At 42.5% G+C, this 25,475-nt stretch overlaps 1 protein-coding gene across 4 annotated transcripts in view; it reads left to right on the plus strand.

Moving 5' to 3' along the window:
• The first annotated feature begins 228 nt into the window (after positions 1 to 228).
• Positions 229 to 25,475, plus strand: part of ubr4 (ubiquitin protein ligase E3 component n-recognin 4) — a 45,509-nt gene continuing 20,262 nt past the window's right edge. For 2 of the 4 annotated variants that reach the window (XM_028992759.1, XM_028992760.1), the window contains exons 1-49: positions 229 to 387; positions 1,690 to 1,787; positions 1,949 to 2,052; positions 2,131 to 2,260; positions 5,483 to 5,622; positions 5,789 to 5,891; positions 5,985 to 6,126; positions 6,454 to 6,578; positions 6,679 to 6,803; positions 7,338 to 7,397; positions 7,509 to 7,699; positions 7,838 to 7,937; positions 8,046 to 8,183; positions 8,693 to 8,810; positions 9,216 to 9,254; positions 9,419 to 9,606; positions 9,925 to 10,081; positions 10,292 to 10,377; positions 10,465 to 10,634; positions 11,396 to 11,675; positions 11,908 to 12,040; positions 12,130 to 12,209; positions 12,290 to 12,418; positions 12,485 to 12,667; positions 12,767 to 12,889; positions 12,971 to 13,200; positions 13,553 to 13,671; positions 13,767 to 13,864; positions 13,949 to 14,106; positions 14,197 to 14,403; positions 14,567 to 14,668; positions 14,754 to 14,854; positions 14,972 to 15,359; positions 15,729 to 15,792; positions 15,895 to 16,086; positions 16,221 to 16,291; positions 16,362 to 16,509; positions 16,639 to 16,872; positions 17,493 to 17,663; positions 17,781 to 17,963; positions 18,048 to 18,206; positions 18,419 to 18,571; positions 18,765 to 18,992; positions 19,619 to 19,776; positions 20,488 to 20,659; positions 20,755 to 20,956; positions 21,796 to 21,959; positions 22,099 to 22,315; positions 22,795 to 23,011. In XM_028992759.1, coding sequence (XP_028848592.1) covers positions 263 to 387; positions 1,690 to 1,787; positions 1,949 to 2,052; positions 2,131 to 2,260; positions 5,483 to 5,622; positions 5,789 to 5,891; positions 5,985 to 6,126; positions 6,454 to 6,578; positions 6,679 to 6,803; positions 7,338 to 7,397; positions 7,509 to 7,699; positions 7,838 to 7,937; positions 8,046 to 8,183; positions 8,693 to 8,810; positions 9,216 to 9,254; positions 9,419 to 9,606; positions 9,925 to 10,081; positions 10,292 to 10,377; positions 10,465 to 10,634; positions 11,396 to 11,675; positions 11,908 to 12,040; positions 12,130 to 12,209; positions 12,290 to 12,418; positions 12,485 to 12,667; positions 12,767 to 12,889; positions 12,971 to 13,200; positions 13,553 to 13,671; positions 13,767 to 13,864; positions 13,949 to 14,106; positions 14,197 to 14,403; positions 14,567 to 14,668; positions 14,754 to 14,854; positions 14,972 to 15,359; positions 15,729 to 15,792; positions 15,895 to 16,086; positions 16,221 to 16,291; positions 16,362 to 16,509; positions 16,639 to 16,872; positions 17,493 to 17,663; positions 17,781 to 17,963; positions 18,048 to 18,206; positions 18,419 to 18,571; positions 18,765 to 18,992; positions 19,619 to 19,776; positions 20,488 to 20,659; positions 20,755 to 20,956; positions 21,796 to 21,959; positions 22,099 to 22,315; positions 22,795 to 23,011 — 7,403 coding nt within the window. In that variant the 5' untranslated portion in view covers positions 229 to 262. The remainder of the gene's footprint in view (positions 388 to 1,689; positions 1,788 to 1,948; positions 2,053 to 2,130; positions 2,261 to 5,482; positions 5,623 to 5,788; positions 5,892 to 5,984; positions 6,127 to 6,453; positions 6,579 to 6,678; positions 6,804 to 7,337; positions 7,398 to 7,508; positions 7,700 to 7,837; positions 7,938 to 8,045; positions 8,184 to 8,692; positions 8,811 to 9,215; positions 9,255 to 9,418; positions 9,607 to 9,924; positions 10,082 to 10,291; positions 10,378 to 10,464; positions 10,635 to 11,395; positions 11,676 to 11,907; positions 12,041 to 12,129; positions 12,210 to 12,289; positions 12,419 to 12,484; positions 12,668 to 12,766; positions 12,890 to 12,970; positions 13,201 to 13,552; positions 13,672 to 13,766; positions 13,865 to 13,948; positions 14,107 to 14,196; positions 14,404 to 14,566; positions 14,669 to 14,753; positions 14,855 to 14,971; positions 15,360 to 15,728; positions 15,793 to 15,894; positions 16,087 to 16,220; positions 16,292 to 16,361; positions 16,510 to 16,638; positions 16,873 to 17,492; positions 17,664 to 17,780; positions 17,964 to 18,047; positions 18,207 to 18,418; positions 18,572 to 18,764; positions 18,993 to 19,618; positions 19,777 to 20,487; positions 20,660 to 20,754; positions 20,957 to 21,795; positions 21,960 to 22,098; positions 22,316 to 22,794; positions 23,012 to 25,475) is intronic. The other 2 variants (XM_028992761.1, XM_028992762.1) reach the window with 1 other exon arrangement.

Genomic DNA, 25,475 nt, shown 5'->3' on the forward strand with positions numbered 1-25,475 from the left:
GTGCACTTACATGGAAAAAAACTTCAAAGAACCTGCTAATAGTTAATATTTCTTGTGAACATTTTCAAGGGAAAGATAGAGTGATTATTGAAATTCTTGGTATATCGTCCAATATAAACCACTCAGAATCCAGAAGGGTCCTTCTGACGTCACCAGTCAACGTCATCGCGAGTTTTAGCTATTTCAGTGACAGTGCTTCCTGTTGTTTGAGCGGTGATTTACCTCACTTCCGGCGTTGAGTTTTCTAATAGAGGATCTCAAGATGGCGTCGAGCGGAGGAGGCGCAGAGCCCGAGTGGACCGCGGCGGTTCGGCCGCTTTTATCAGCGTCCTACACGGCCTTCGAGACCAAGGAGTTGCCTCAGCTCATCGGCTCCATCAACAGCAGGTCAGACCCGGCGCGGCGTCGGCTCCGAACCGCTTGCCAGCGGCGTGTCAGCGGCTATCGCGTTAGCTGAGCGGCTACCGAGAATCTGCTTCATCATCAGGCCGACGGTGTGGCGCCCTGTCGGGGCAGAGAGACGCCCGTTTCCCCTTCAGGGTGACAGTGCGCCAGGGGCATGGGACCTAACGGGATAACTGCGCTTGTCCGGCGTCAATTGAACCAGAGCTGACCAGCACTAAAACAGCTGACCTGGGAGCAGCTCTCTGCTCAGCTGCTGGCCGGTGCGGAGTGGAGGTGGGGCCGAGTACCAGTTTCCTTTCCACCAAAGCGAAAGCGGCGGTTCCTTAGACCGGATTGGAACGCGCCCCTGCCGTCTACCTGTCGGCCGCGTTCCCCGTGATCTGGTTTCAGGCGCAGCCACGGTCCGACACGACGATCCTGTTAGTACTGCAGGGCCGAACCCGAGGAGCAGGGAGGGTCGCTGGCTGCCTGGCGTTTTTCGGTTGTGAGCGGATGGTCCTCTGCCTGCACACGAGAGCAGGCTTGCTGCTGTCCGGCTTCTATTGACTGTCATTTATAGACCTGGCAACGCTCTTGTTTACATCACAGCAACGCAACGTTGTATAATTTTATATACGACTTTAAAAAGCCTGAACAATGTTCTGTTCGGGGCACAGTTCTTTAAAAAAAAAAAAAAAAAAAGAAAAGTTTAAGCTGAACACGATGACGGAAAGGAGGAGCAGTGTCAGTCGAAACTTCGGCTTTAAAAGGCTTGCTGTAGACCAAACAACTATTGTCTGGTGCAATTTGGTGGAGCACCAAGAATGTGAGAATTCTGGGAAAATTACCACCAAATGCCGTTATTCTGGTGCTGTGCCAATTATGTATGTAACAAGGTACACAACCTGCCAACAGTGAAAAGTTTTCCTGCGGTAAAACCATCCGGCATGCTGTGGCTTTGTTCAACGTGGATCATTATTTATACACACTCAGTACTTATTTATGGCCACTCAGTACTTCTGAATGTTTTCATGAGTTCTTGTTAAAATTTCCCCAGACAGTTTTGGACCGCAGCGCTGCTGCATGCTGGATATATTTTGGCTTGTAGGCCACAGCAGTTGTGGTCAAAAGTGACTTTATACCTTTTTACCTAATAAAGTGGGAAGGGGAGCGCTCAATTTGTTTACTTGAGCTGAGGCTACGCTGCCCTGTAGATATTTGATCTTATGATTGCCTTATTCACAAGAGTACCAAAAAATACCAAAGGTTTTTGCACTTTTTATATCCATTTTTTTTTTATTGCAGCGCATCAGAGATTCTGCATCACGACAAACAGTATGAGCCTTTTTACTCTTCATTTGTGGCTCTCTCTGCACATTATATCACCACTATATGTGGACAAAGTAAGTAATGTTTTGTTGTGGATTATGTATGCATCTGTTGTTTTCTGGTGTTTAATATGTTTGAAATTGGTCTGATGTGCTTTCCTGCATATTTTTTGGTCATGTGAAATTTAATGTTTAATATGCAAAAAAATTATTATTATTTTTTTTGTCATTTCCAGTCCCAAGAAACCAGTTGCTGTCTGTAGCCTCTGCCTGTAAAGTATTGATTGAGTTCTCCCTGCTTCGGCTGGAGAATCCAGACGAAGCATGCGCCGTGTCTCAGGTATGCATCTGCTGCTTTTGCAGGGTGCTGCTGATCTCAGTCTGTGCCCTGTGACCATCATGTCTCTTCCTCCTGCAGAAGCACCTGATCCTGTTAATAAAGGGCCTCTGCACAGGCTGCAGTCGGCTGGACCGAACAGAGATCATCACCTTCACAGCGATGATGAAGTCGGCTAAGCTGCCTCAGACCGTGAAGACCCTTTCAGACGGTGAGGTTTGATCTTTGTTTGTGGAAATGTCAAGGAGATATGTCACTTCTAACCGCTGCATGATATTTGCAGTGTAATATCACAACCTCAGCATTGCAGTGCACATTGTGAAATTGCTTTAAGTAGAATCACATTACATGAAATGCTCAGTCTTAAAATTTTAGAAGTATTTAGTAATTTTCCTGATTAAAAATGTATATGGTGAAATGCATTTTATATTTTTATTTTTTGGGGCATGGCTCTCTTCGCCATGATGCTCCACTGAACTGATGATAGTTTCCAGTTACCATCACTTTGTTCCTTGAGACGTTAAAGTAAAGCCCGGCCTGAAAGCTGATTGGCTTGTTTTGCTATGTACATACACAGGGGTCCACACACGCATGTTCTCGCTCTCCATCTCTCAAGTTTCACTTTCACTACTGTCTTCCATGGTCTGCTTGCTGTAGTGTCCGGGATATTTTATTCAATTTGGGGGCCTCGGGGAGCTGCTATCAATATGCACGGGACTCTCAGAAGTCCTAGGATACTTGAGATGTCTGGCAGCCCCATGTCTCCATTTAAACTGTCACCGAATTCGAGCTGTGTTTTATCATGATCATTGATCGGGATCGTGTATTCTCTTAGCACTAGTCTAGGATTCAAATTTATGGCATTTAGCAGACCCAAAAATGCAAAGAACTAGTGCTGCACAATTAATCTAATCGTAATCGTGATGTCAGTCTGTGCGATTACATGAACGCAAAAAGCTGCGATTTAAATATGGGTACACGTACGTCAACGTCGCCACCATATTGCGGCAGGCTGTGCTGTGCAGTGAAGCATTTACATGTCTATGGAGAGACGTGCATAAAAATTCCTCACTCTTGTGCTGCTTGGGGCTGTACAAACCGCTGTACGCTCCAAACCAGATCCCGGGGGATTACATTTCATATGTAAGGCTGGACAATTGTTTTGAATATATTTGCCCATTATAAAATCCCGTTTTATAAGTCTTAACCTTAGCTAAGCTAGGCTAAGCTAGCAAAGCTATGCATTTCTGTGTTCAAGTCAGCCTCCATACAACGTTTTGGCTAAACGTAGGCATTAACTATTTAGACTGTTCTTAGCTGTTTAGTTAACTTTTCTCAAACTTTGAAGGTTTCCTAAAGAAATTCACCTCAGTTTACAAATCTTAACCTTAGCTAAGCTAGAAAAGCTATGCATCCCTGTGTTCAAGTCAGCCTCCAAATAACGTTTTGGTTAAACGTAAGAACTATAATACGGGATTTTATAATGGCCAAATATAATCAAAACAGTTGTTTAGCCTTACCAGGGTTTGTCGTTCGACAGTAATGAGTTTTTTGTGATTATTTAATTTTGTAGAATATTGTATTTTGAAAGCACTGGGCATTTCAAGTTGTTATAAGTAGTTTGTATGTTTCACTTTGAAATTACCTTAGCTAAGCTAGAAAAGCTATGCATCCCTGTGTTCAAGTCAGCCTCCAAATAACGTTTTGGTTAAACGTAAGAACTATAATACGGGATTTTATAATGGCCAAATATAATCAAAACAGTTGTTTAGCCTTACCAGGGTTTGTCGTTCGACAGTAATGAGTTTTTTGTGATTATTTAATTTTGTAGAATATTGTATTTTGAAAGCACTGGGCATTTCAAGTTGTTATAAGTAGTTTGTATGTTTCACTTTGAAATTAAAAATTTCACTATTAGTAATTTGTATGCGACTTTTCATTGATATACAAGCAAGTGCCCTTTATCATATCACAATCACATATCGCAATATTGATCTCAATAATTGCAATATGTCTTTTTCCCCAAATCGTGCAGCCCTACAAAGAACCCTCTGCTTTACAGGGTTTCATTTATCTTAACCTTAATGAAGAGTGGCCCTTTAGTTCCTAAGATATTGGTCACTCTCATAGGTAGAAGCCATGTAATAGCGTTATGTAATATAATTATAAAAAATGTTGAAAAATGTCTGATTTGTAAGCCAATATTTCTTCTAACTATAGACCTACTTTTCAGTTTAACTTAATAACAGTTACAAAAAGCATTATGTGGTAGAAGCCTAGTAGGTTAAACAGCTGCCTATTAACCAGACAACCCCAAACAACCATAAAGTTCCTCATGTTATTTTGTGAATTTGAACATTAACGTTACGGTAGAATGAGGCCTGAACTCTTACCATGTGGTGACTTCTTATATTATCAAATTGATACATAAATTGACATCATAATAATTTATTGAAAATAGTTTGGCAGTAGGTGAACTTTGCCAGGTTACACAATTAAATTTTTTTTAAAAGAATATTAACTCAAAAGTAATTGTGTAATTATGGAATAGTGACACTTGTATTACATTTTAAATAGGGTAACTTGTAATTGTAACATTTCAAAAGTAATCATCCCAATACTTGTAGAAACAGCCCTGTAGCAATGTATGGTGTGGAATGCAGTGGTGCCACACCCACAGATTTTTGTCCTCTGTCCAGAACTGGCCTGTATTATCACTGATCCTGCTGGTGAAGGCTTTGAAAGCAAAGTGAATTTGTGCAGCAGGAGAAACATTTTGTGCTGAAAAGATGAGGCGGCTGCGTGGTGCGGGGAATATAGTGCTTCCAATTGCAGACTGGAACTGCACTTGTACACTACTGCATAAGTTATACTGTATTGTACCATACAGTTTGTATGCTAGAGAATCTGAAGAGAATCCAGATATTTTCTTGAATTTTTTTTTTTTTACTTTCTAGTCTTGATTTATTCATGTGTTTGTTTAATTATAGGTACTTTTGTTGAGGTATAATTACTGGAATTTGTGCATCTTTGTTCTCATCGATCTTTGAGCTGTCATATAAGCTTAAAAGTAACAAATATGAATCAGTTTGGTTGCAACGGGCTTAACATTTGCATTTTGTTTGTCACCATGATTCTCTAATTACATACATGGTCATGAATGAACTTTAGATGTTGTTTTTCTCTCACTCTCTCGCTCTGAAGTGTTAATGGAAGGTATCCAAGGGGTGACAGATATTTGAGCTTCCAGAAAAGTACACACACTATTGGCAGGAGAAACAAACTGTAGTGCAGTTTCAAGTAGATACTTTAATAGAAATTATTTTAGAATTTGGAGTGGTAGTTTACACTATTCAGAATAGGAATCTGTAGCCAGCAATTCAGTATTTCCTGATAGGGTTTTTGATTGATCTTCTGAAATGATTGTGTGCAGTGGAGGACCAGAAGGAACTTCCCTCCCCAGTTAACCCAGAGCTGCGGCAAAAAGAGGTTCAAATGAACTTTTTCATTCAGCTGACCTCAGTGTTCAACCCTGATATCACGGTCTTGGCCTCTCCTGCCCCGCACATGCAGGTCAGTAATACGGTATGCCACGTAAGACTCATGCACAATGATGCTACGGATCTGTGCTTTCTCTGAAAACAGCTGGATATTGATCTGTATTCAGCGTTCTGTCTTTATTTATTTTTAAACATTGGCATAGTTCCATTTCCTTTTTCTGTGTGTCTCCTGATTACAGACTGAGAGTGAGTGTGATGACCAGTCCTCCACAGACCAGGCTACTCAGGTCAAAATGAAGAATGCGTTCATCTCCCAAAATGTGTCAAGTTTACAGGAACTTGGTGAGTTGTTTGCTTTTGTTTAACTGAAGGTCTTTATGCTCTTTGAGTGCATATGTATGAGGTGTGTGTACTGAGAGTGTTTTCTTGTTGCAGGGGGCTCAGAGAAGCTCCTCCGTGTGTGTCTCAACCTGCCCTACTTCTTAAGGTACATCAACCGCTTCCAGGATGCTGTGTCTGCAAACTCCTTCTTCATCATGCCAGCTACCGTGGCTGACGCCACTGCAGTGCGCAACGGGTGAGAGACTATCTGGGAAACCGTGCCTTTTCATCTGCCTGAACAACGTTTAGGAGATTGTTTGAAGGAATGGGAATAATTAGTTGTATGCACGTTTATGTCCTGCTTTTCAAACTTTTGGGACATGGTGAAAAGGTTTTTCTCCTCCTCTAAAAACACTTTTAGGGTTGGCTGATTTGACAGAAATTGTGATTGCATACATCAGTCAGCAGTAGCTTAATTTGTAATTGTATTTCTATTTGACCAGTACTGGTCAAATCAGGTATGCAGCCATAGTAGCAGTTTCCCGGTTTTAGGCACATCATAAAATCTCTGTTGTGTTTCCAGATTCCACTCTCTGGTGATTGATGTGACCATGGCACTGGACACACTGTCCCTGCCTGTGCTGGAGCCACTGACTCCTGGCAGGCTGCTGGACGTTACCGTGCTGGCCCTCAGCTGTCTGTATGCTGGTGAGTTATGCACTATAGCAGAGCCACGCGTCAGAATAGACTTGGCATTGGGCTCAACAGGCTTTTGCCTGGCTCACCATCTCTCTTGTCCCTTCTCCAGGTGTGAGTGTGGCCACTTGCATGGCCATTCTGCAAGTCGGCAGTGGACTGCAGCTCCGCACTGCCTCCACAGGCTCCAAAGAAGAAGACTATGAGAATGATGCTGCTACAATTGTACAGAAATGTGTAAGTTCAGAATGAACACATTCTCATGGATTAACGTTTTCCATCGCTGTGATTTATGTGCACTCAGTTGACAGAAATCAGACCTTGGGACATGTCCGTTGAGGCACTGCGCTCTGAATCTCATTATCTGTGGGATGTGCATCGGAAGAGTGTGTTGTACTTTGGCAAACAATATGCACAGGTGCCCTGCAAACGAGCCTCTGCAGACTCTGTGGTCAAATTTGAATATTGTTGAATTGTGACTTATTAACCCTCAACCAATGGAAACAAAGCATCGAAGCGGTGCTTAAACCAGAAAAATGTCTGGTGCTGTAGGCTGCCAGGTGTGTTTTGACTGAATATTGCTTGTTGCTGTAATACCTTCTTTTCAGTTTAACTGAAATAATGAGATAGTTATAACATTCATTATGTGGTGAGATTGTGGTGCTCAGTAATGCCATTAAAAAAAATTTGTGTGTTGTAATTCATGCATTCGCCATCCTAGTAATGTTAATCTTCATTTGAGTGTTAAACATCTTTCTGATTTGTTGACAGTTGGAGATTTATGACATGATTGGACAGGCCATCAGCAACTCACGGCGAGCAGGGGGGGAGGTGAGTTCAGAACTGCTTGTTCTGTTAGTTTTCATCCCCTTTTTAGAGATCATCCCACGACTGTGGGCTTTATTTGTGTATTTAAACATAGTTTGACTTCTCTCTCTGCAGCACTATCAGAATTTCCAGCTGCTGGGTGCCTGGTGTCTGCTAAACAGCCTCTACCTGATCCTCAACCTCAGCCCCACTGCACTGGCTGATAAAGGCAAAGAAAAAGACCCACTGGCAGCCCTTCGAGTCAGAGATATCGTTTCCCGCACCAAAGACGGGACAGGGTCCCCAAAACTTGGCCCTGGAAAAGGGTAAGAGCTTTTGTTTGTGCTATTTTATTTACTTTCAGGGTACCAAAACCAAAGTTTTTCTAATTCAAATAAGTTGAAAATGCATATAATAACTGCTTAAATGAGTCTTGTATATAATGAGTCTTGATTTAATTTCAGGCACCAGGGATTTGGAGTTCTGTCAGTTATCCTGGCGAACCACTCAATCAAGCTGCTCACCTCACTGTTTCAGGACCTACAGGTGGAGGCTCTCCACCGGGTAGGTGGAGTTGTTGCTGTTCTTTAGAGCTGGGCCCACTGCGGATTTATGTGTGGTACATTTTTTCCTCTTAAGACCTCCTCACTGAAAAATGTTCCCCCTTTTCAGGGCTGGGCCAGCGACGGCCCCCCAGCCGAGCTCAACATCATGGCCCAGAGCACCTCCATCCAGAGGGTGCAGAGGCTTATCGACTCGGTTCCACTCACAAACCTCCTCTTCTCCCTGCTGTCTACTTCTTATAAGAAGGTTGCTGAATTAGTGACAGTTTAGTGTTTTAAGGAAGAATCAATGTTTTGGTAACTAGCCATAACTATAAAATGGTCAGATAGTGTCACGTACTTTAGTGGCCTGCAATGAAGTCCAGTTCCCTTTTAGTAGTCATGCAGAAAAAAAATGAAGACTGTCAAAATTAGCCTGTTAATTGCTGCAATTAATGTGTTCATTTCTAAAGTGTTAACATTTTAAATAATACAAGTCAGGTGTGCTTTGTTTACTTCCTGTGTCAATCTGACCTATGACACAGATGTGAAATGCATCCTAGCCAGAGACAGTCCTTTTTTAAACAAGGGAGCGGATTTAAAAGTACTGTGACACACAGTTCACAGGATTTTTAGTCACATCATCTGACTAAAACCAACATTGGAATCCTTGGGAGAAAACAATAGTATCTTTTGTTCAGATCAGTCTGTCCTTTTGTTTTTCTGAAGGCATGTGGTACAGATGTACACGGTCTCACGTCCCTCCCATGTTTTCAGGCCTGTGTTTTACAGCGGCAGAGGAAGGGCTCCGTAAGCAGCGATGCCAGCGCCTCCACCGACTCAAACACCTACTACGAGGATGACTTCAGCAGCACAGAGGAGGACAGCAGTCAGGGTGGGCAGAGATGACCTGCGTTTGTATTCTTTCATCACAATCGATTGCACGTCCGTGTGGGAGCGTAGCAGACATGGCATCACTTCCTGCATGCCGTCGCACAGTTTTTGCCCCCCTCACACTAATTTACTGAGCTGCTGTTAAATGAAAGCAGCTTACGGCAGGGCTTCTGCTTATTTGTGTGTGCGCATGTTGCACGTCTGTGTGTGTTAGTGTCAGGGCTGAGGTGGCTCAAAGCTGCCTTGAGACATGCTTACTGCAGTGTCGTAGATACAGTTGCACGTGTGAGTAGGTGGTGCAGAGGCAGGCAGCTCCAGAGGTTAGAGGCAGGTTAGTTTTTCATGCTGCCAGCCAATATCAGCAGTCTTGGTGGCAGGTCAGTGACAGTATCTACTGTTTTGGCAGAGAGAAGAGAGGCGAGGACAAGGGCAGCCAGTTTCTCAGGTCAGCAGCTTCCTGGTCCGGGTGAGCCTCGGTGCACTCACCGCTCTTAGATGTGCCACAGAGTAGCTACTTCTGTAGTGAAGGCTTCGTCCACCCTATACCAGACATAGGAGAGGTGCTCACTCATCCTCACCTTGTGTAAAGTTCTATATTCTGTTTGACAGACGATGACAGTGAACCCATACTAGGCCTGTGGTTTGAGGAGACCATTTCACCCAGTAAAGAAAAGGTGGCCCCACCTCCCCCTCCACCACCTCCGCCATTGGAGACATCACCACGACTGAAGAGCCCAAACAAGCAGACGGCAGGCGAGAACGGAAACATCCTGGCCAGTCGCAAGGACCCAGAACTGGTCAGGTTTCCTCCATGTTTATATACATTGTGCTCTCTGGTGCTGTGTGCTAGTTTTCAGTATTGTGAACCATACAGTGGTTGTCCATGCAAATCCCTTAGCTTTTAACGAAGAATCATGTATCTGTGTATATATAACTCATTTAGAATTTATGTGTAGGACCAAATAATTTTTTTCTATTAAAATTGATAGAGCAGTATTGCTCTTGAGGTACACTATGGTATGACAAAAGAAGGTAGAACCAGTGCTTGCTTGACTAGGGGAGAAGAGCCTTAGTCAGGGAGGTGATGGATTTGTACATTTTCCCATTTTTTGCAGTTTCTCAGTTTGGCCTCAGGCATCCTGAACTTCATCACCACCTCCATGCTGAAGTCCAGAAACAACTTCATTCGGAACTACCTGAGTGTGTCGCTCAATGAAGTGCACATGGCCACTCTAGCTAGCATCATCAAAGATGTGGACAAAGATGCCAAAGGTAAGCCCCTGTCATTAAATGTCCAAGGTCAACCATCTTTCTCTAAATTTTGCTGTTTTCTTCATAAACATGGACTTGGTCAGGTTCTGATTTATTTTAGTTATTAAAGAGGTCTGATAGTTAAGTAAATGGTAGGGTAAAGTAACACTCTAAATTAAACAAGCCTCTTTGACATTTAAAGAACCCAACTCACAGATTATCATCTTGCAGGGGCTTCTGATGAGGAGTTTGCATCGGCACTGTACCACTTTAACCACTCGCTGGTGACATCGGACCTGCCATCTCCTTCACTTCAGGTTTGTATAACCAGAAAGATGCTCTTGAAAATACACGTTTTGTTGAACTTTGCTTTGAACCTGAACCTGTGTCTGTGTGTTGTGTAGAACACGCTGCTGCAACAGCTAGGTGTGGCTCCATTCTCTGAGGGCCCCTGGCCAATGTACATCCACCCACAGTCCCTGTCAGTTTTGTCACGACTGCTACTTATTTGGCAACACAGAGCTGGTCAGCAGGGGGACCCTGATGTGCCTGAATGCATGAAAGTTTGGGAGAGGTACGACAGACTTTACTTTGTAATGCTGAACATTGTTTGTTGTCATGCAGAAGTGTTATTACATCTGACTTATTTACTAGTGGACTTAATCTTGTTATAACAATGTGAGATATTGCATGCTCTTAATTAAGGCTGCTCGGTATAAACGGTATGCGATATAAATTTGGCCAACAAGAGAAATTTTGATTATACCAGTGTACCACAGAAATACTTGCAGCACGAGCCATTAGTTTCGGCCAAAGTGGCATAGCGCACAGCAGAGTTTCTACTGATCTTTAAAAAATATATATATATGATATTTAATTTTTTATTATTTTTTTTCTTACAACGATTCTCCTGGATTGGTACATTTACATTTATGGCATTTATCAGGCGCCCTTATCCAGAAGGACTTAAAATCAGTAGTTACTGCGAGCCACATAAGGTTAAGTGTCTCATTCAGGGACACAATGGTAGTAAGTGGGGTTTGAACCTGTGAATTTGTGGTCTTCTGATTCTGGTTACCCACTAGGCTACTGCCACTCTATTGGTGCCATATGCACCAACACAAGACTGCTGACAGGAATAAAATATGTGACTTTGCAGGATATGGCCATGCAATCACATGTTGTTATGTTTACTGTTACAGTTGGGGATTGCAAGTGATCAGTAGTAACTGTTTTATCTTAAATTTGCATTTGCAAAAATGACGTTTTGTCTTTAGTCAACAGCTCACTCTGTTACAATTGTCTTTCTATATCTCTCTCCTCCCTCTGTCACAGGTTTGTTGGAACGCTGAAACAGTATACTCTGCAAGGCTCTGCACCAGGCGAAGAAGACCTAAATGTTGAACATCTTCAGCTGCTACTCTTGATCTTCCACCAATTGTCGGAGAAAGGCCGGCGCTCTGTTCTGACCCTGTGTACACAGGCCATCGCTGAAGTGGCTGCCCACGTAAACTCGCAGCTACAGGCTGTGCCACTTACGCTGGCTAGACTCCTACTTGTCTTTCACTACCTACTGCATCAGTACTCCAAAGCTCCTGTTTACCTGTTTGAACAGGTAGGACCTGCTTTCCTGCTTTAGAAACATATCCAATTTATTAATATGCTTTGACTCCTGATGAGAGTTAACTTTGGGTTAAGTGTCTTCCATGGGTGCACAATGGTGGGGGTTTGAACCTGTGATTTTGCAATTGTATTAACCACTAGACCATTACCAATCCTTTTTTCCTGTCGCACCCATCTCTTTGTACGTATATTTGCATCATTGTGTGTTGTCTACATGGTTCCAGGTTCAGTACAACCTGTTGACCCCACCTTCAGCAGCTTCCATTGCTAGTCAAGATGGAGCTAAAAAGGGAGGGGCACCTCTCTACTATGGCTTTAAGGAGGTGGAGGACAACTGGGCAAAACATTGCTCCACAGGTAACAGGTCCCCCATTCCTTTTTTTGATTCAGTTCATTTGTCTCTTTTATATAGATATTGTGGTATTCATGTTTCTTTCATTATGTAGACTGCACAGTGCAGCCCAAATTCTACTGTCTTCTCTCGCCTGAAGCGTCAGAGGATGACCGAAGTCGACTGGACAGCAAGGTAAGGGGCAAAAAATCACAGTAAATTGGTGTCAGAATTGTGAGTGTGTTTGGGTGGGGTCATCTGATTGTGTTTTGCAGGTTTTCCAAGTGCTCTTCAGTGGAGTGGTGAAGTATGATGAGGTTTACTCAAGCCTAGTCTCTCTGCTGTCCGCTGGATCACGATTTGACACAATCCGCCGACAGGATAACAAGTCTATCACTGCAGCGGTGAGTCTAGGTGTGGACTTTAAGCATAGAGAAGAGTCCTTACTAATCACCACTCTAATTGGACAGGAGGCATGTTCTCTCCAATACTACTTCCTGGTGCTGTGGAGGGTTCTGGGAGTGCTGCCACCCTCTAAAGTGTACATTGAACAACTAAAGACAGGCATTAGTGACCATAATGAGAGTGACATCCTGCACACATTACGCTGGTCATCACGGTTGCGTGTCAGTATGTACGTCAACTGGATCAAGGTCAGTTTTTTATTTCACACTGGTCAGCAATAACACCAATAGCACCAAGGAATAACTTGGGCATATGAACAAAGTCTCCTAATTTTTTTTTCTTCACAGGAGCACCTAGTGAAGCAGGGAATGACACCAGACCATGCAACCTCCCTGATTGAGGTGGCTTCTGCCAAGTGCAGTGCTGTGAAATATGACGTAGATGTGGCCGAAGAATATATTGCCAGACAGGTAGAGGCAAATGCGCTCTGTCTCCAACCACAACATGTGAGCCACATGAAATATTTACGAACTCCCCCCCCACCCCTGCAGATCTCTTCTTTTTCACACGTGGACCCCAGCACCATCCTGCCTCTGCACCAGGTCCCCTCCCTGCAGGCTATCTACACACTGGACGCAGTCATTTCTAAAGTGCAGGTCTCGCTAGATGAGCACATCTCAAAAGTGGCAGCTGAGGCGGACCCCCACAAATCCATAGAGATTACCAAGAACCTGCTTCCTGCCACGCTTCAGCTCATTGACGTTTATACTGCCTTCACCCGGTGAGCTCGCTAGATCAGTTCCTTCATGCCTATGTCCAGTCTTTGCACTATTACATTTAAATTTAAGAGACCAATTGTATTCACATTAACATTCATGGCATTTATCAGACGCCCTTATCCAGAGCAACATAAAATCAGTATTTACAGGGACAGTCCCCCCGGGAGCAACTTAGGGTTAAGTGTCTTGCTCAGGGACACAGTGGTAGTAAGTGGGATTTGAACCTGGGTCTTCTGGTTCATAGGCGAGTGTGTTACCCACTAGGCCACCACCCTATAGCCCATGTCTGTCCAAAGAATACCTGAAAATGAAAACTACTCCTGAAATCACAAATGCCTAATTTTTGTGTGTTAGGTCCTACCTCTTGATGAGTTTGCCAGAAGATGGAGAGACTAAGCGCTCCGATGCAAAGCTGCAGGGATATGCAGCAGTCCTCTCCATCGGATCCACACGCAGCAAGGCTAATGTGCTTGGTATACCTCATCCCTTTGCATATACTCTTAAGGAATATCCTTTTTTTTTTTTAAAGTATTATACCCTGACCCCAGGTCTGTATGGGTTCTTTCAGGACCAGCTGTGATGCAGAACTTGCCAACAGCAGTGCAGACACTTTGTGAAACCTGGAACAACATTCACACCAATGAGTTCCCAAACGTCGGCTCGTGGGTATGACTAGCCTCTTACACACATGTTAAACTGGATGGGGTGGGCTGTCAGTTTATCAATGTGTAAATATGTAATTTATTCCAGCGTAATGCATTTGCCAATGATACCATCCCATCTGAGAGCTACATCAGTGCCATCCATGCTGCCCACCTGGGAACCTTGAGCAACCAGTCTTTGCCCCTGGCATCATCCCTCAAACACACACTGCTGTCCTTGGTGCGTTTAACTGGGGATCTGATTGTGTAAGTGGCACTTCTTTTCACTTCTTACACGAGACAAGCAAAAATCTGGTCATGATCATGTCTTAATGTACCAGTTTTTTACTTTTTCAGTACGGAAGACCTGAACCCTTCCCAGGTGATTCAGACGCTGCTGCCACTGATGCTGGACGGCACCACAGAGAGTGTTGCTGATATCAGCAGCAGTTCTCTTGAGCGGATCCTGGGCCCTGCTGAGTCTGATGCCTTCCTGGCACATGTTTATGAACGGCTCATCACTGGCTGCTATAACATTATTGCCAACCATTCAGACCCTAACAGGTAGGTCAGCAAATGTTTTAGGAAATGCCACGTCTGTTATTTTGGACCTTGGCTAAATAAATCAGCATTGTATAGATTATATTTGAGATGTGGTTATGTGGTATTACTCATGGCCATTGACTTGGGGTTATTATTTGATGTGTGGTGTACTCTGTTCCTTTAGCGGTCTTGATGAGTCTGTTTTGGAAGAATGCCTTCAGTATCTGGAAAAGCAATTAGAAAGCAGTCAGGTTCGGAAAGCCATGGAAGAATTCTTCTCTTTCAGGTGTGGCACTCTTTTCAGAACAGATGTGATTTATAAATGAGCAGGAATTTTATATAAATTTCTCTCTTCATCATTTTCATCCCAGTGGTGAACTTGTACAGATCATGATGGCAACAGCCAATGAGAACCTGTCAGCCAAGTTCTGCAACAGAGTTTTAAAGTTCTTCATCAAGCTCTTCCAGCTCAGTAAGTATTTATGACATGTTGATATATATATTTTTATAATTTGGTTTTTAATTTAAATTTTTTTTTAGTTGTGAGAGAAGAATTAGCATAAACTTTTTACTTTCTGTCTCTGTTTAGCGGAGAAAAGCCCCAATCCCAGCCTTCTTTATCTGTGCGGGTCTCTGGCCCAATTGGCATGTGTGGAGCCTTCAAAGCTCCAGATGTGGCTGACTCGTCTGACCGCGTCCCCACCCAAAGACTCAGACCAACCTGAGACAGTTCAGGAGAACCGTCAGCTACTCCAGCTCCTCACCTCCTACATAGTCCGTGAGACCAGCCAGGTGGGCGAAGGAGTCTGCACTGTGCTCCTCAGCACGCTCATTCCTATGGCAACAGAGATGCTGGCCAATGGGGATGGAGCCGGATTTCCTGAGCTCATGGTAGTCATGGCAACATTAGCTAGTGCTGGACAGGGGGCGGGGCACCTGCAGCTTCATAGGGCAGCCATCGATTGGCTGACAAGATGGTGAGTATTCGGTGGGGGTGATTTAATATGGAATATACTGTTTATTTTGTCTGTTACATATTCTATACATTTATGGTTAAAATAGTGAAGACTACATGCATAGAAGGAAAAGCCACTCAAAAAATATATATATATTGCATAATTTTATCACTGCATTTTCTGAAACAATAGAAAAAGACGTCAGTTCAAAGGTCAACTTAAACCTCAGTTCATCTGTGTTGGATGGTAGTGTATTGGTTTATGTATCACCTTTTGCTGCATTGAGTATTTTGTGTTCCCACTGTTAATTTCAGCAGTAGCAACCTCGCCATGTAAAGTGACTCCGTGCTAACATTGTGTGTGCACAATGTTGTCCTTTTTGTGTTCCAGTAAAAAGTATTTGACTCAGAAAAATGTTGTAGAGAAAGTGAGCGCCAACGTTTCCCAGGGCAAAGTAAGCATGAAATCGATTTTTGATCATTATTATTATTATTAATCCTTTTTTGGGGGGGGGGGGTACTTTGCTGATTTACAAGATGGTTTGTCTATATATCAGCATGCTTCAATGCTGGAGTGCTCTTGCCACATTATCTCCTACCTGGCTGATGTGATGAACGCTCTGAGGCAAACCGGTGGGCAGGGCTCCACTCAGCTGGTCATGGAAGGTGATGAGAAGGCAATTGAGGTTGACTCTGACTGGGTGGAGGAGCTGGCCGTGGAAGAAGAAGACTCTCAGGCTGAGGATTCGGTGAGGAGATGGGAGGGAGCTTTTTGTTTATGTAATCCTAACTTCATAACTTCCGAAATAATACACTGTCAAGCTGCATGTCTTCATTTCATTGTGTTTTTTTTTTCCCCCTGTTTCTGTAACAACACTTACAGGACGAAGATTCCCTTTGTAACAAGCTCTGCACATTCACAATCACGCAGAAAGAGTTCATGAACCAACACTGGTAATTACTCTCTCCTCTGCCTCTCCTCTCTGTGAATAGGCTGTCCTCAGCTACCTTTTTGTTTGTGCAGGTACCACTGTCATACCTGTAAGATGGTGGATGGTGTAGGGGTGTGCACAGTGTGCGCTAAAGTCTGTCACAAAGACCACGAGATTTCCTACGCCAAGTACGGCTCTTTCTTTTGTGACTGTGGTGCTAAGGAGGATGGCAGCTGTCAGGTGAAACCAGATACTCTGTGACATCACATAGTTACATTTTTTTTAACAATACAACTACAATTGAACAGCAACCATATGTTATTGTTGAAAATATAGTGTGTGAATAATTGTCTCTATTTTAACATACAGGCCCTGGTAAAGCGCAGCCCCAGCAGTGGTATGAGTTCCACCATGAAGGAATCATCAGCATTCCAGAGTGAGCTGCGCATGCCAGAGAGCGCAATCCGGCACCAGAACGCCTCCCCTTCAGACAAAGGGAAAGTAACCATCTGCGATGGGAAAGGGGGTGAGGAGGACCGACCAAAAAAGAGCAGTGTGTGCAAAAACATTGAGGGCTGCAGAGAAGACTTGCTCGCACAAGTGGTAAGGAGGAATTGACTTGTTCATGCACTAGTTGTGGACTCTTTGGACTTCATGAAATCAGGCACTGGTGTCCCAATGTAATAATAAGTAACAATTCTAAATAGTGAAAGGCCAGATACGATATTGCCATTGGTTTCCGATAATGATGAAATGTAGATATCTGACATCTGCGTGCTGTGACTCAGTTGCACTGTTACAAACAGAGCATTGAAGCCAGCTTTAAAACCAATATGGAGGAGAGGTTGACTGGCAGTGGGTGCATCCCAGGTCTGTCTGCAGCTGATTTGATGTAGTACAAGATCTGCAGGGTGAAGAATAAACTCACTGCGGTCATGTTGGACAACTTTTTGCACAAAGATTGACTGCAATGTAGAGCTCGCTGCATTTGCATTTTTACTTTTATGAACATTTTGTTTATTTATTTATTTATTGATTGATTGATTGTAAGTATGAAAGCAGTTGGTTTATCCCTAACCATGAACATGTGGCAATTTCCTTGCTACATAACCATGTTCTATTAATTCTGGCTTTTGTGCTACATTGAGGTAAGATGATGATGATGATGATGATGATGTAGCACCATGATTTAGTGTAGTTGATTTTGGATATTTTTTCTTCAGGCTGGATCAAACACTGCGGCGTTGATTCTGGAGATGTTGATCTTCCTAATGGATGCCATTCAGACCAACTTTCAACAGGGCTCTGCTGTGGGCAGCAGCAGTCGGGCACAACACGCCCTCAGTGAGCTGCACTCTCTGGACAAAAGTGTGGAGATGACAGACCAGCTGATGGTGAGAAACAACACACAGTTTGTAATATCAATTATTCTTGATGGTCTGGGTAATGGCTGGTGACTATTAAGTCTCTCTTGTCTATTGAAATGATGGTATGTCTGTGTCTTACTTTAGGTCCCAACACTGGGCTCTCAGGAGGGTGCATTTGAAAATGTTAGGATGAACTATAGTGGAGACCAGGGTCAGACAATCCGGCAACTCATCAGCGCACATGTCCTGCGTAGGGTAGCCATGTGTGTCCTGTCTTCTCCCCACGGCCGGCGCCAGCATCTCGCGGTCAGCCATGAAAAGGGCAAGGTGTGTCATATGGGTGAACTTCTGTGCACATATTTGTTTTGGAGGTGATGAGTGCCTGTCTAATGCACATGTCCTGTATTTTAGATTACGGTACTGCAGTTATCAGCATTGCTGAAGCAGGCTGACTCCAGTAAGAGGAAACTGACCCTTACCCGCCTGGCCTCCGCTCCTGTTCCTTTTACTGTTCTCAGTCTCACAGGAAACCCTTGTAATGAGGACTACTTGGCTGTCTGTGGCCTCAAGGTCAGAGTAACTCCTTATAGGTTCACCTTTTTAAGGCTATCCTCAATGCCTCAGGAGTCGAGAACCTGTCCTGACTCGATCTTGAGGTCGAGTCAGGACAGGGGTTTAAGAGGTTTAATTTGTATACTGCATACTGTCAATGTGTTTATTCCATGTTCAATATAACTTGTAGCCCTGTTCTGTGTTGTTCACATATGCCGTGTTGCTGGTAGGATTGCCACGTTCTAACCTTCAGCAGCACAGGCTCAGTGTCAGACCACCTGGTGCTCCACCCCCAACTGGCCACTGGAAATTTCATTATCAAGGCAATTTGGCTTCCAGGCTCACAGACGGAGCTGGCCATCATCACTGCAGACTTTGTCAAGGTGAAAAATACCTTTTCCTTACGGTCACACAATGTGAATTATATTGCCACAGTTCAAGGCCAAATGCCATAAATGTAAATGTTTTCAAAAAGCAATTTATTTTTACTGATCTCTGCTGACACCTCAACATGATTCTCTATTTGTTGAATGTTGAGAGGATCTAGACACTAAACATTTCCATTCATTCCCTCAGGTCTACGACCTCTCTGTAGATGCCCTGAGTCCCATGTACTACTTCCTTCTCCCAAGTTCTAAAATTAGAGATGCTACATTCCTCTTCAACGAGGAAGGCAAGAACGTCATTGTCATCATGTCCTCAGCTGGTTACATGTACACGCAAGTGATGGACGAATCCAGCAGTGCCCAGCACGGCCCTTTCTATGTTACCAATGTGCTAGAGATTAACCACGAGGACCTCAAGGTAATTTATTTATTTCTTCACCACTATCAAGCCCAGTACATAATTACTGTTATTATTTTACCTCACTTTGTTACAATGCAGTATACTGCTCTGCTTGTATGTTAGCTTGGCCAGGGTGTGAACATAGTGTAAACAAACCAGAAATGTGAGCGCTTTTGCTCCTTTATTTCCACTTTTCCTCCACTTTATACAAGTGCCGATTGGAAAAAGCGAGTAAAACTGAGACAGACAGTAGAAAGAACCTTAGTGCATCTCTGGTAACATTGTGAGATTGCTAATTTTAACCATATACATTAATGCATTAAATGATAGCTAATTATATGTGTAAACTAGCGTAACACTAGTATCAACTGCCACTTCTCAACACCTGCAGATCTGTGGTCTAGCAGAACCTGTGAAGAACCGTATTTATATTATACTTATGCTTAAAATAAAAGCATTTACAATTTTACGTTCATAACGTTGGTGTCATTTTATGCGATAAAGGGCTGAATTTTGTATTTACAGTACATATCAAGATGAAAATCATGGATCAAAATATTGCAATATAATTTGACCATATTGTCTAGTCCTTGCAAAACCTTTGCTTTAACACCATTTAATGATTTGGTCTGTTTGTATTTTAGGACAGTAATGGGCAGGTGGCTGGAGGCGGCGTGTCTGTCTACTATTCCCATGTCCTGCAGATGCTGTTCTTCAGTTATAGTCAGGGCAAGTCCTTTGCTGCCACCATCAGCCGTAGCAGCATGGACACTCAGAGACTTTTCCCCATCAATGTCAAAGGGTGAGCTAGGACATACCCCACTTCACTCATTTAAGCAAAATTCATTTTAGAATACATTGGTTTTATTATTATATCATATGTACAGATAAGCCATAACATTATGAATATTATCTTACTATGGCATCTGGCAGTGTGCATGACTATATTGGCGTGTATTGATATTTCAGAAGTAGCAACCATAAGAATTTTAGCAACTTTGATCATTGCCTGTAAAAATGTATTTCCTTTTTCAGCAGGATAATGCACCCTGCTACATTGGTTCAAGCATGATTTAAGGAACAGAATGACAATCAGTTGTCGACTTGGCCCCCAAATTGTAGGAGGTGCTGGGGGAAAATAAGTCTCTCAGTTCACTTACAGGATTTACTTGTAATATCTGACACACATAACTTGGTCTTTTGGTGTCCTTGACATGTCAGTCAGTTAATGACATACTCTGTCAGAAGCCATAGTAATATGGTTGATTTGGTGTGGTGTGTAATCACAATACAGCATGAAAACTAGGGTGCAGTTACTGGTATCCCATGGTACAGTCTGTACCTTGGTTTTTTATTTAGATTTTGTGTGTGTAAAGAGAACAATAGTTTTTTCTCTCTCAGAATTATGTTTATTTAATTAATTTATGTAACCGAAATTCCATAGTCCATAAATGCATATTGGACCATGCAGGGTGGACCAAATTGTTCAATATTTTATGTTTTTTTTGCGCAGCTCTAATGGGGGAAGTAAGACATCCCCAGCACTCTGTCAGTGGTCTGAGGTAATGAACCACCCTGGACTGGTGTGCTGTGTCCAGCAGACCATGGGAGTTCCATTAGTAATCATGGTGAAACCTGACACCTTCCTCATCCAGGAGATTAAAACGCTGCCTGCCAAGGCAAAGGTATGGTTTATAAACCTTTTTATTTGCCACAGAGAACATATACAGGTTATCCATCTTTTTATTTGCCCAGGTAATGTATACTCTGTCTGTTTCAGATCCAGGACATGGTTGCTATACGACACACAGCGAGCATCGAGCAGCAGCGCACCACAATGATCCTGCTGTGTGAAGATGGTAGTCTGCGAATCTATATGGCCAATGTGGAAAACACTTCATTCTGGCTTCAGCCGTCCCTGCAGCCCAGTAGCGTCATCAACATCACCAAGCCTGTACGCAAGCGCAAGGCTGCCGCTACCAGTGAGTCCACAGCATTTACATGAAAAAATCTTTAAAATTGTCTGTACTGTGCACATACAGTATTTGCCACAAGTATTAGGACACCCCTCCAAATCATTCACAGATCACTTCCATGGCCACAGGTGTACAAAATCAAGCTTTTTACAAAAAAATGTAAAGAGAGCAGGCTATACCTGTAAAGGTATGGATTACAATTCTCTTTGGGCAGTGACATTTGGTCTCTATTCATGAATTGTTACATTTTAGGCCTATATGTTTGTAGCAACTACTATGATAGGTCCCCTATTATGAAAATTTCACTTTATTTATTATTAATATGAGTTCCCCAAGCCTGTCTGTTTCTGCAGTGGCTAGAAATGCGATATGAATAAATATGAGTGCTTTGTCTATTATTCTTTGCTGTTCAGAAAGCGGCAGCTCAGATGGTCTGATCTGGAATTTGTCCCCTTATGTCATTATAAGGCGAAAGGTTACCTACTGTTTCTCATGCTTTTCCACCCAGAGAATTTCCCACCCTTCCCCTAAAACATTATCTCCACCGATCATCATGGCTTGAAAATGTGCAAAGCATTGCAGTTGCTTGGTGGTAAAAATGCCCACAAATAAATGTTTTTAACCTCATGCGAACCAATGGGTTAATGGTTTTTTTTTCGGGCCCATCATTTTAAAATCTAAATGCAACTCCAATTTCTATATTTCACGACTCCTACAATGCTGAAGAAACTATGTATTATTATTTTAGGAAATATATTCATATTAACAATTAATTGTTCATTTTATTTCAGAGATTACTGACTATGTCCCTGGCTTCACTGTTAAACTTTTGTGTTTCTTTTAAGCTGCACGGATGTCCAGTCAGGTGACCTTTCCGGTGGATTTCTTTGAGCACAACCAGCAGCTGACTGAGGTAGAGTTTGGTGGCAATGACCTGCTTCAAGTTTACAATGGGCAGCAGATTAAACACCGCCTCAACTCCACCGGGATGTATGTGGCAAACACCAAGGTATGTGTGGTTTCACAGTGGTACTGTACAGGGCTTACTTTATACTGCTGTATTGGCCTGAGAGTAACAGAAGGCAAAGTAGAGTAAATGCATTTGTTTTTGTGTGGGGTTGACACACTGAGCTCTGTTCAACTTGTAGCCCGGTGGCTTCACGATTGAGGTGGTGAACAACAACAGCTCCATGGTGATGACAGGCATACGGGTGCAGGTTGGAACCCAGGCCATTGAGCGGGCGCCATCGTACGTGGAGCTCTTCGGTCGCACCATACAGCTCAACCTCACGCGTTCCCGCTGGTTCGATTTCCCTTTTACCCGAGAGGAGGCACTGCAGGCAGACAAGAAACTCTCCATTTTCAGTACGGGGCATTCTATTTTCTAAGAACTCAAGACCTTAAACAAGGTTTTTTCCTAAAAGGGTAGTTTTACATCTGCTTTTACTATCTTCCTGGCGAAGATGATGCTTTTGGTTGTTATATGTACAACAAGAGTCAATTAAGATCCCACATCACCTCAAAATCGTTGTAGTTTGTTTTTAGAATGGGAGACTACTAGTGGATATTGAAGTTTTGTTCATTTAATGTCCTGTGAGGTTAGTTATTTTGTGCACCAAACTGCTGCCCATTTAATTTGAGAGGAAATCGAGAAATTTAGTATTTTATCATTTTATTTGATTAACCCTGGTTTAAAGCAGCCTTGCCTGAACCTAATGTCAAAATCAGAAGCTGACAAAAAAGTGACTTATCACTATTATGTCCTTAATGTGTGCCTGTCTTTGTATGTGTGTTTTCCCTTCCCTTTCTCCCATCTCCTACACTGTGGGGCCCTTCTTATTCAGTTGGGGCCTCTGTGGACCCAGCAGGTGTGACAATGCTGGACTCTGTGAAGATTTATGGGAAAACCAAGGAGCAGTTTGGCTGGCCGGACGAACCTCCGGAAGATTTCCCCTCTGCTTCTGTGAACAATGTGTGCAGTCCCAATCTGAATCAAGGCAATGGGACCAGTGACAGTGACATCGCCACTCCAGTCTCCACTAATGGCACAGTTCTTGAGAGGTACACCCTGAAAACATGCTTGTGTGTTCCATTGACTGGTTACGCTTAAATCAGTTTGTACTGTTTGTTTATGAAGTTAATTAGTTTGTGAATTTCCCATCAGTGGTACCCAATCCTCTCCTTCCCAGACTACGCAATTTTAAGACCAATTTTGAGGTGGCTGACCAAAGTACCTGATTAGTGGCAAATTGATTGTGAGAGACTCATCATGGCTTGGTTGAGTTGCCATTGACAGCCAACAGACCAGTCAGGGGTGAAAGATTGTGTAATGCAGGGCTGATAGCTTTCAGGTGCTTCTAATCCATAGACTAGATCTGAGAGGTACATCTTTTGCACGATTATGGCAAAAATTATAATCATGATTATTTTTTATCAGTATTGTGATTATTTTAGGTAATTTAGGTATTTAGGTATTGCACTTTTTTATTTTAAACAAACTGAAATTTTGAAACCTCAAATAAAAATAGCTCATAAATAATAAAACTAATTACCCAATCTTAACAATCTGAAAAATTAACATTCATTTACCTGATTAAAAAGTAATTATAGACATGGCAGGTCCATATACAGATGCATTTTGTATAGATTTATCAAGAACTATAGACAATGAACTGCGATATGTAGAGGTTTCAGTAGAGAAGCTGTGCCTTTCCTATGGGGTGGGGGTGGGAAGACAGATGCTCTGGTCTGTAACATGAACAGCATTATTTGTTGAACTCAAAATTTGGTAACATACAAGAGAATAAAACAAAATCTTACTTGATTCTTCTTCTGTTCGCTGGTTATTACAACCACATGTACAACAAAAGTCTGGCAAGTCCAAAGCGTGGTTGAATGAGCTTGGAACTAGAGATGTAATTCTTGGACCGAGCCAAGAAGTTGCCCCTCAGTTTATGCTTTTGTTTGCCCCCTTATGCATAACTGTCTTTTGTTTGAGAAAGTGCTTTTATTTTATATGCAGCAGAGCCCACTATTGAAATGTTAACATACGTGACTATCATCGTATAATTGTGGCAGGCAAAATCGTGATCATGATTAAAATTCGATGCAGCCCTGCTCTCAACCACATTAACAATAGGCCTACTAGCCAATTAAGAAATGGGCCTTTCAGCATTTGGTCTTGGCCAAACAGATTGATGCAAATACAGCAGTCGCTACACGTGCGAATGTGTTTTGTGTTTTCAATACTGGCAACACAAACCGTAAGTCATGGACAGCATGTTTATGAAGCCAAGGGAGGACACCAAAGATGTTGATAAAGGCATGAGGAATAAATGGCCATTTGGACACTGGTGCCAAAATCTCTGGTAACCAAGACCATGCTTCTGCGCTTTGTGCACAAGGAAACTGCTATATGGCTCTAACTGGAAAAAAGAACAGTCACAGGACGAATTAGACCCTAGTCATAAAGCAGCAGTTGAGCCACTAGTGTTTATCAACCAAATTTAACGAACCTATATGACTGAAACGAGACCCAACATGAATGCTGGTCACGTGACTGTAACTATAATGAAATATCATGTATTTGTATTGATTAATTCAAATGAGACTGTTTATTAACAAACTAAATGTTGTCATTTCAATTGATTAAAACGAGGAGTTGATATTTCCTTTCGTTTAATGGTCTTTGCCTATGCTCTAACTTGCCAATTCAGAAAACGAGTTAACACCGATAAGACTAATAATCAGACTAAGACTCCTCTGAACTTACCCAGCATGCCGAGCTACAGCTCGTTAAATTAACCAGAGCAGCTGGTTGTTGCACCTGACCTAAGGTATTCATGACATGAGTTGTATTTTTACACGATAACGTGACTTTAGCAAGTCCTGGATTTAGAATGTGTCGCTTGGGGTTTTTTTTTTTTTTTTTTTTTTTTTTTTTTTTTATATATATATGATTGTGACTTAAAATGGCTTTCAAAGCATATTGTTTTGTTTTTTTTTATATTAAACTGGAAACATGTCCATATGTCTTCTCTTCACTTTCTCCATGGCACTGACATATTGTGGTGTTTTCATGAGAAACCACCTGTTTCAACCCAGGTGCATAATGTGATCTCCATCAATCTCCTACAGTTATGTGCATCTGAGCACCTTAACGCTCTCGGAAAGATATCCCACCTTCAATTACCGATTTAAAAATTCACTTATGCTCATTCATTGCTGAACATGACTTGTCATTTACTATCGCTCATCCACTTGTCCACGGCCACGGACAAAAGTATGGGAAAAAAAAAACCCTGGCATTTATTATAAATCCTAAGGTCCTGATCAGAAAGTGGTGTCGCGTGAACTGAACAGCAGTCTGACTGCTTTTGAAAGTTGCGTTTTCTGGGCCGTATCTAACTAAAGTATCTCTGTGTCTGTATTTGAGTAGGTCTGTGTGATCTTCTGTCAAGTGGTGTCCCTCCAATTAGCTGTGTGTGTTGAGAGTTGTGCATGGCTGCTTTTCATAACGATCTTC

This window comes from Denticeps clupeoides, chromosome 10, assembly GCF_900700375.1.
Source record: "Denticeps clupeoides chromosome 10, fDenClu1.1, whole genome shotgun sequence".
NCBI classification, from domain to species: Eukaryota; Metazoa; Chordata; class Actinopteri; order Clupeiformes; family Denticipitidae; genus Denticeps; species Denticeps clupeoides.